At 40.1% G+C, this 10,447-nt stretch overlaps 1 protein-coding gene across 1 annotated transcript; it reads left to right on the top strand.

The window, feature by feature from the left end:
* Window positions 1-711: 711 nt before the first annotated feature.
* LOC137498443 (uncharacterized) lies at window positions 712-9,370 on the top strand. The gene is made up of 3 exons (XM_068225945.1): window positions 712-816; window positions 1,248-1,536; window positions 9,114-9,370. The coding sequence occupies exons 1-3, from the start codon at window positions 712-714 to the stop codon at window positions 9,368-9,370; spliced, it is 651 nt and encodes a 216-aa protein (XP_068082046.1).
* The last annotated feature ends 1,077 nt before the right edge of the window (window positions 9,371-10,447 follow it).

Below are 10,447 nucleotides of genomic sequence, written 5' to 3'. Positions count from 1 at the left end.
AGTAACATAAAAATGTTCTGTACAGACAAATTTCAGAGAGCCCTCTATCGGGCTGGTATAGAACGATCAATGAAGACAACGTTCATAGTAGTGATGGGTCGAACTAGCTCTTTTGAGGGAGCTAGCTCATTCGCTCCCGCTCCTAACTGAGAGTCGTTTAAAAGAGTCGACTCTTGAGAGCGGATAGGTTGAAGCGAGCCGAGGAAGTCGGCGCTCTCCGCCTCCAGGGGCCTGTTTCATAAAACTAACTAATAATATTAGCTAGTAATATTAGAACTCATAAAACAAATTATTAGTTAACCAAATTCTGTTTCATAAAGATGTATGCATGACTAATAAAATGGCTTCACTAATAATATTAGTTCATTAGTCAGCTGATACAGTTTGAGGTTAGAATCGATTTGTTGAGTGTTCTTTGGTTCTTAGTTTGATTTTGTTCCTTGCAGTAGGCTAGCACTTGACCCACTCGAGTTGATTACCGGCTATTCAGTGCGTATATGCAGCTCGATTGACTCAGTTGAAATTTTGAAATTTAATATACTTTCGTTGTTTAGTTGTTTTGTTTTCGTCGTTAGTTTTTATACAATGGGAAAAAGAAACGAAAATAACATAAGAAAAGAAAGTTTTCTACGAAAAGTGTTGGAATTAAAGGGGCAGCTGTTCGGAGCCTTTTCACTAACTGTAACGAAGGACACCAAAAGGCAAGCGTGGATGGAGCTGCGAGATTATGCTGTGGCTATTGGGCTGGTTACAGCCGACAAAGATTATACGTATGTGCGGGATGCTACTTGGTCAAACATGAGGAGCAGAACAGTGGTAAGTTTTAGCCGTTGTTTTTCTCGTAGTTGGAGGTTATGTTAGTGTTTATTTACTAAATTCAAGCCACCCTTTTCTCAACTGGATGTCGATATTGCAGTAGATTAAACACATTTTTTTAAAGGGTGGTGGGGGGTAGTGGGGGAAACAAGGAGACTTCGCTCCGCATTAGAGTTCACTGTGCAGTATACTACTCATAGTCATTTAACATTATGCATCATACAGCCACCCTTTGTGTTTTTATGATTGTGACTGAGCAGAGCATAACCTCAAATGAACTCCAGTGATATTTATAAATCTTTGTTGTAGTAGGCGTGAAAGCTTACAAAATTAATTGTATAAAATAGATACATTAGATATAGGTAGTGCTTTAGTACAGTCAATTATAACAGGATATCCTTCTAGACTTACATGATTTCTTTTATTCACAGGCAAAAATTGACAATGCTTGTCAGACTGGAAGTGGGGGAGGAAGTTCCAAAAAATTAGACGATATAGACCACCTGGTCCTCAACATCATTGGAAGGGAATCTCCTGTTTTACAGGGATTCGGTGTAAATGATTCGTTGGGAGAAATAGTTCTTCCCGTAGTGGAGCCAAGTGCAGCTTCGAGCAGTGAAAATATAGTGCCATTGGGAGAATCTGTATCAAACAATGAAATTGAGGGAAGCTGGGAAAATGGAGAGCTCCAGCATCAACAGGAACCACCTAAGGCTAGAGGTAAGCTGGAAATGATGTAACTGAAGATGTATTCTGGTATCTAATTCCACCTCTTGACTGTGACTTTAAACTTACAGGCTCAGGGTGCCCACTAGTAACCAAAATCTATTTTCCCTGAATTACATTTAGTGGAACACAGTACATAAAAGTGATGCTTGAGCATGTTTATCATACTCTAGTATAGTCATCTTGAAACATATTTTGCATGAACACTAATGGCATAAAGAACTTGAAATACATGTATCATATGTCAAAGAAGCTACACTTCATCAGAAAATGTCAATCTGTGAAGTGGCTCAACAGTAATTCCATTTTACACAGCCACTACAACCAACCAACAAAAACTGACTATAGTACGTGCACCTTTTAGTGATACATGCACACCCTAGTGCTGAATCGGTCAATGTGGGGAATCTTCAAGATTCGTATGGGCAATCTTTCAAACACAAACTATGAATCGCTTACGCATCGCTCTGCGACATCTGGCGTACACTTTACGTACTAGTACTGTTGTTGTTTACACAGCAAATCCATACTAGGAACAAGATTCACATTGAGAAATGTTAAATAATGTATGTGTGACAAAGTTGTTGGCGTAAGATAATAAATGTTTAGAAAATTCACATCGATCGGTCATATTATCGATTCAATTCAGATTTCCTTTCCATTCGGTTGGCAGTATTACCGGAACCGGGAGAGCTCCCTCCTTACTCCTCAACCCCGTACAAAGAAATATCACTAAAAGGTGCGCAGACTATACATTGCTCACAGGAAGCCATCAATCACTCTTCTAATGCCTGTGCTCATCAGGGACCCTTTCTTGAAATTGGCATGAGTGAGCATGCCAGTTTTAATCACGCTCATAACAGAAACGTATGGATTAGTTTTCAGAAACTTGGGTACGTTCCTAGTTCCTATCGCAAATGAAAGTGCCGTTAAATATGTAAGCTGGTCAACTAGTGTGTACAGAAATAAGCACCACTGACACAGTCCTTTATTTGTAGAATTATTTTCTGTGATAACTTCCCTTTTCTATAATATTTTCTCCTTAATAACGAGGGAAAATCTGTAATAATCGTGGGCAATCCATAATACTTCGAGCACCTCTACGGTATGTAAATTATATGGGCAGCTTTTAAAACATTGGGCATTTGAAAATAAAACATTAAGAAGATAAGTTATTGTCTTTTTCATTTGTAGTATTATAATTTAAATTTTGGTTCAATGATTACAAGGCAGTTAGGCCTACAAATTTATATTATTATTCCTAGCATTTACCCGTTGCTGCAAGGTGCGCCACTTTGCACGATACTGGGCATCGTGTTGTCTTAACTTGAGAGTCTTCATATAATTTACTGTGTTATGCTAGCTTTGCTCTGGACGTTCGTGTGGATGTTGCCCATTAATTTCAAAGGAGTGAGTTAAATTGGCAGCTGTTCCAGGACCAGGTGAATTGGCCATGTGGTTGGGGGCGTGCAGCTGTGAGCTTGTATCCGGGAGATAGTGGGTTTGAATCGCACTCTCGGCAACCCTGAAGATGGTTTTCTGTGGTTCCCCAATTTTCACACCAGGCAAATGCTGGGGCTGTACCTTAATTAAGGTTGTGGCCGCTTCCTTCCAACTACTAGCGCTTTCCTATCCCATCGTCGCCATAAGACCTATCTGTGTCGGTGCAACGTAAAGCCGCTAGCAAAAAAAAAAAAAAAAAAAAAAAAAAAAATCTGTTCCAGGTGCGGCACACAGAACATGACCACACCATTGGAGATGCTTTTCCCATGCCTTCTCAGTGATGGCTGCAATGCTCATTTGCTAGTGAACGGTGTAGTATACATGGTATTGATAATAATTAGGACAAATAATAGCTGAAGATGTCTCTAATAGAGATGAAAACATAGTAGCCAAAGATGTGTCTGTTACAGACAATTTATATAGGCTGATGTTTAACAACTTATTCCTGTCATTAGTCTCTGAGTACCGGTACCCCTTTCCTATTAAAATAGGGAAAGCATGGAGAACACAGGGAAGTGACTTGTTACATCAAAATTAGTATTTCATTGTAATACTGTACCGTACCCAAACGGAATGATCGAGTGAGACTGATATTAGACGGGACACCAGTCGAACGCAGTGAGTAGTACTTTGAGATAGAGACAGATGCTGAACACGTGTGGTAATGAAGGAGAGTGAATGGAAAAGAGACACATACTTGCACGAACCGCTCAAATGTTCCATCAGCCGCACTGTTCCAAATACAGTTTGTCCCACTCCCAGCATGGCCGGAAGACTACACACATGTTCCGAGCGGTATATTCATAACCTCCTGCGTATTCTGTGTCTGATAATACATTTATTGCTTGCTTATGCACCCAGTAGCCTTCATCATGAGTACTAATCTCTTTAAATTCAATATTTTAGTAGCCCTATGTACGGAGGATTTTGACATACCAACTTCTTGTGCAACACATCGTACAGATGTAGTGGGAGATCATACTAATGATATGTTAATGTCAATGTTTTTTTTCTAATAGAACCCTTCGTTTGGTTTACGAATCACAACATTAAGTGATCCTGTTAATTTATTCACGAGACATCGGTTTCTCTACCTGGAAGTGGAACCCCGGGAAATCTCTTCTGAAATCGCCTACTCACCTCTCTACATGAGTTGGTTTTTACATATGTGTCAAGCGTGAATTTCACCGGCATTTCAACATTGTAATAATGTAATTAATTTAATTAATTCTACTGTAATTCAGCCCCACACGCTGTTGTAACAAATGTATTTCTTCACGACTTCCCACGACACACAAACTCTAGTAACTGACTTCCTTGTGGCAGTGCAGTGAGTCAGCATGAGGTTATGAATACACCGCTCGGAGTGTGTATGTCAACTGTCGGCTCCGCTGGGAGCGGGACACATTGTACCACCTTCTCCACTGTAGCTACTGTTGTGGACTTCACTCATAACCCTGCCAGAGAAATGGTCTACATGGAAGTTGCTCAACAAAATACACCCCTCCATATTTATCTGGGGATACAGCCTCTAGAGGTTGGCGGGCTCCCCCGAGGCAATCCCAGATCAATGGGGGAAAGTTATTATCTGTAAACATTTAATTTTACTAATGTTTCATTAAGAGTGAATTTTAAGGTACATCACATGTCTCGTGCACTGTCTCCTTTGAATGTTTAGCTGGGTTCACACGGTGCGAGTGGACTCGGAGCGAGTGGACTAGCATGATGCGTGCGCATCTTCTGGCCAGCTACTCGCATGCAATGGGTGTTCACACGACGTTGTACTCGCGTCTGAATTAATATGGCGGACCTCGTAAGGGAAAGGATATCAGCTGTTGCTGATATGTTAATTGTCAAGTTAGTAAATAGTGTTGGAAAAATAAATAGAAACGAAAATGTAATATGAGCGCGAGAGTGGATTGCATGACGTAGTGCATTCGGTTAGGGCTCTCTAAAGACTAGGTATGCTCGCCCGCCATTATGGTTCATTCCTGCAGTACGTTAGTAAGGCAATTGGCCGCCCAGTCTTATATATCCCTCTTTCTTACTGTTCTCGACGCTAGAAAATAATGTTAAACTAACATACTGTAAAAATACTCATTCTCAGTATTACTCAAACGATTACTCAACATAAATATTAGTATATTTCGTACCTTATTGAGTAACTTTACTCGAGACCATGACTGTAAAAGCAACGCCATTGGTAATTTTCCTTTTAATAAACAAACAAACTAGGGATGTACTCTCACCGGAGAAATATTAGAAAAAGTAGCTTAACAATAAATCTTTTTTTATTATTATATTATTCATAAGTAGATAGGTTGTTCGAAAGCTATGCGCCACGGTACCGTCTAATCAAATGAGGGACATCTTAAATCGTGGAATTTGATGTGGTAATCGGTCAGTGTTGAAGATATATAAATTGTGATAGAAGATTTGGTACCACATGATCACAGTCCGTATTTCATACTTGCGTAAAATTGATTCAGCGCTATTTTCAATGTTGTCGAGATAATAAGAAAAATATTCTTCGAACAAAAATAACGCAGAAATGTGATGTATGAAGACGAACACACCCAAGTACCTGGGATTCTTTAAGTTTATTTCTTTCTTCTAAAATTCAGTCCCTTTTCTTATTTACCAGTATTTAAAAACATTCTGTGCAAAATAAATTTAATTTTTGGTGAGTGTTTTTTTTTTACAAGTTGCTTTACGTCGCACCGACACAGATAGGTCTTATGGCGACGATGGGACAGGAAAGGACTAGGAGCAGGAAAATGGAAAAGAAGCAACCGTGGCCTTAATTAAAGTACAGCCCCAGTATTTGCCTGGTGTGAAAATGGGAAACCACGGAAGAATATGTTCAGGGCTGCCAATAGTGGGGTTCGAACTCACTATCTCCCGAATATAGGATACTGGCCGCACTTAAGCCACTGCAACTATCGAGCTCGGTTTTGGTGAGTGTTATTAATCTCATCAGCTTATGCAGTTGTGATGAACAGAGGATTTTTGTTTGTTTAACCGAACATTCATGAAACAAATAATTACATTCGGGAAGAAAATAGGAATAGATAACTACTTCTATAGCTGAATCTTCTCCCCCAACCTGAAGTATTGCACTGATAATCAGTTACCAGTGACTTGTAAGGGAAGTGACCTACGAGCTGTGGAAAATATTGAAATTTTTTGACTTTGGCAAAGTTATCAGTACTTCTTTTTTTTTTTACAGAGATTCCTCTGCTTTGAGGAATAGTAGTATGATTTCTCAACACGACTCACGTTATTAAATTTCAAAGGGTTGCAACAGTCCGCCTCAGTAGTGCAGTGATAAGTGTGATTTGCTGCCACCCCCGGAGGTCCGGGTTCGATTCCCGGCTCTGCCACGAAATTTGAAAAGTGGTACGAGGGCTGGAACGGGGTCCACTCAGCCTCGGTAGAGGTGGGTTAGATTCCTACCTCAGCCATCCTGGAAGTGGTCTTTCGTGATTTCCCACTTCTCCTCCAGGCAAATGCCGGGATGGTACCTAACATAAGGGCACGGCCGCTTCCTTCCCTCTTCCTTGTCTATCCCTTCCAATCTTCCCATCCCCCACCCAGGCCCCTGTTCAGCACAGCAGGTGAGGCCGCCTTGCGAGGTACTGGTCATCCTCCCCAGTAGTATCACCCGACCTAATGTCTCACGCTCCAGGACACTGCCCTTGAGACGGTAGAGGTGTGATCCCTCACTGAGTCCGAGGGAAAAACCAACCCTGGAGGGTAAGCAAATTAAAAAAGAAAGAAAGAAAGAAAGAAAGGGTTGCAACATTGGTTAACTTGCTCAGGCAGCACACAGAAAAAAGATATTTAAGTAATATTTTACAAATTTACTGTCTTCTTTTTATTACAGTATTTACAAAACAATAACACTCCGTTCCTTGCTTACATTTTTCTCTTCTTTTCCGAAGCATTTCCATACATTTGACCTCGTTTCCATTTTTTTAGTCCACAACAATATAGGATAAAATTTTGAAGAAGTGTCTAACATTTTTCTTTAAAATTACAGCATGTTGGAGAATATGTACTGCTACATTTATCATTCAAATTTTTCTCCGTTACAAGATTTCCACCATTTTGCATTATATAATGCTTATAGTCCCTATAGCAGACCTCACAGTTACAAATTAATTTCATAACTTCACAATTTGGTTTCTTGAGACCACCCCAATGTTAATAAATACGAATATTTCAGAGCTTGAGTCAGGGCTGTCTGCATATAGGCCTACCACAGATCTTGGTTTACAAAAATCCGTTTATTGTATTACCATCAACGTTAAACAATGAAGTTTGTTTTGACAAATATTGTAACTGTGATGTTTGGATGTTGAACTCCTGTTGCCGGACTTTGGGGCAGAACTGAATATTGAATGATCAATGTGTCTGAATTAAGGGATGTAGTAACGTCAGCGGGAGCTGGAAGCAGGATTAAGTCAGTAGTTGAAGCAGAAGGTGTAGAAGAGGCAGTGGAGGCATAATGCAGACCAGAATAGAATCTAAACAACCTGTATACCGCAGTAGAGACATAACTACAAATAGCTGCAGAACAACCCACCATTATGTAGTAAACATCCACACAAATATAGCACTATTCTGTCCATGCACGCGGTGATTAAAGCAATACGTTCAACGTGACGAAACGAGCGCTCGTAGGAGAAACTAGAGTTTGATCACATGGCCAATTGCTCATGTATGAACCAAAATGGCGGCTAAGCATACCCATCTTATAGAGCCTTACATTCGGTGCGTCAACACATTTTTTACGTCAAGTTCTAGAGGGCGATGAAAACACATTTAAAAATCACTTACGACTCACAGCTATCCAGTTCGATCAACTTCTACAGATGATTAAATTACAAATACAGAAACGCAACACAAATATGAGAGCGGCTTCAACTGCCCGTCTGAAACTCCAGGTTACACTACGGTACTTGGCAACTTGTGACTGTCTCAGATCTTTGGAATCTTTATATCGAGTTCCAAAAACTACAATATCCACGTTTGGGTCGGCTGTGTTGGATGCGATCTATGATGCACTGAAAGAATGCATCATAGTGTGTTCGCATGTATCAATTATTAAGTGTCAAAGAATATAATACATTGTTAAACATTCACTCAGCCCGGTAATATTGAATGGTTTACAATGTAGGTATTATATTCTTTGACCCTTTAATAAATGACAGACAACAACGGAGTAATAAATAAATACCGGCAAATAAATAAATAAATATCACACTCTTACCAAGTTAGTGAAATTGCTTCTCGTATTCATTACTCCATTCAGGAATCTATCAGCGATGTTAAACCATTAAACTGTCGGTGAATAAATTTCTTCGGGTGATGTGCCTGACTTCTTGGATTTCGTAATCTTTAATAGATTTTCTCTGTACGTGCTACGAATGTTTTTAGTTTTGTTGATTTCTTCGACGCCTACCCCAGGAATTTCAGCAATTTGTAGCAACGCTGAATCCCTGGCATCTTTTATTTTATAACTGGGAACCTGGCATTCCACAACACTTCTTCAGATTCGTACAATTGTACAAATTTTATTGTCTGCATATCGCTCCACTTCCTTTCTTGCACCGTCTTCAAGCTTTCCGCCATCTTGAATTTGTTACTCGCTTGTAGAAAGTTGGGCACGGTCCGAGTTGACTCGCTTCTCTCAAACTCAGGCAACTGGACTCGCATGAACTGTTCAAATGATGCGAGTGGCGAGCCAAACATGCGCACGCATCATGCGAGTCCACTCGCTCCGAGTCTACTCGCACCGTGTGAACCCAGCTTTTAGCACAAGTACCGGCATGCCTCTTTTTCTTTAAATGTCTTTCACTACCACACGTGCGACATATCTGTCTTCATCCCTCTCCCAGAGTACTCGTTCAGTATGGGCTACAGTCTTAGATTGAAAGATTAATTTTGTCAATAAAATGGGTACCCTGAGATCAATAGCGGGAATAAATTGTTAAACATTAGCCATTGTAAATTAGCATAACTGTAAGTCTTAACTTTCCCCTTATTTTCTCCTGTTTTTATAGGTACTGTCAAGAAGAGGGTACTAGTCCGGGATCTGCAGGAAAGCAAGGAAATTGAGTACCTTAAGAAGCGAAAGCTTCAACTTGAAGTCCGGAAGCTGGAGTTGGAGGTGTGGGAGAAGGAAAATAAATTAAATCTTGAACATTCGCACCTCACAAGTGATGTTCAGGAACGTTTACAAAACGAAAAGGAAAAGGAACCTGAATATTTTATGGTAGACAGTGATGGAAAATTTGTTATGGTTCAACCTAAAATGTAAAAAATCCAAATAAAAATCATAAAAAGCAAAAATTACTGTGATTTGTATTTTATTCATCACAATGTCTGTTCACATGAAGTGGTCGTAAAGGAATTGCAGTTTTTCTTGAGCTTGGACTGGAACCTCCTCGCCCTCCTGAATATCCTCTTCCTCCAAATGATCCTCTTCCATTTCAGGAGCCATGTAGTTATCTAGACGTCTTGACAGGTTACAAAGTACTACACAAGCATTGATAACTTTACAAGCAAAGGTGGGATTTAATCGCATACCAATGCTAAGGACAGGAAATTTTTCTTTAAGGAGTCCTATTGCACACTCTATAACCCTCCTCGTTTTTTTATGTGCTCTTAAAAATCTTTGTTGAGACCGACTAGCAAAATCTTGGATTACTGGTGGTATGAGCCAAGATTTTAAAGGGTAGATGGAGTCTCCAAGCAGAAGTGCACCAGGGAAAGGTCTCCAACCATTAGCCATCCTGTTGTTCAAGCCACTTAATCTTAAAACCCTAGCATCGCTGACACTGCCAGGCCAATTTGCACATACATAGTAGAATTCTAAATTTGGCCCACATACTAGCATAACATTCAAGGAATGTTTCCCATGTCGATCAACAAATGCCGGTTCATATGCACTTGGTGCATCAATTTTGATCAGTGTTCCATCCAGTACTCCACAAACTAAAGGAATACCACCAAGTTCAGTGAATCTGGCAACTACTTCCCCACAGTCAGCTGGCCAACGTACAACATCCTGAAGAAGAGTGTCATTTATCGCAGTCACAACTCTGTGCACAACTCTGCAGACTGTTGCTTTTGAAACACCGTGCATATCAGAAATACAATGATACTGTGCACCACTACCTAACCAGTGCAGTGCAATCTGAAGCTGCTGTTTTGAGGTTAGTGCTTCATTCCTTGCAGTGGGAGATTCTAAGATATTACCAATCCTATCAAGCACATATTCAAATGTTCTGTAATCTAACCGAAATCTCTCATTGTATTCATATGATTGTTCCATACCAGTATAGGCTGTTCTTGGCCTAAAAGTTCTTGGACGGCGAATATAAACTCTCTCCTC

The sequence above is a fragment of the Anabrus simplex genome, chromosome 2 (assembly GCF_040414725.1).
Source record: "Anabrus simplex isolate iqAnaSimp1 chromosome 2, ASM4041472v1, whole genome shotgun sequence".
Lineage (NCBI taxonomy): Eukaryota > Metazoa > Arthropoda > Insecta > Orthoptera > Tettigoniidae > Anabrus > Anabrus simplex.
The sequence above is the reverse complement of the archived record's forward strand: the minus strand, read 5'-3'. Positions and strand labels throughout refer to the sequence as shown.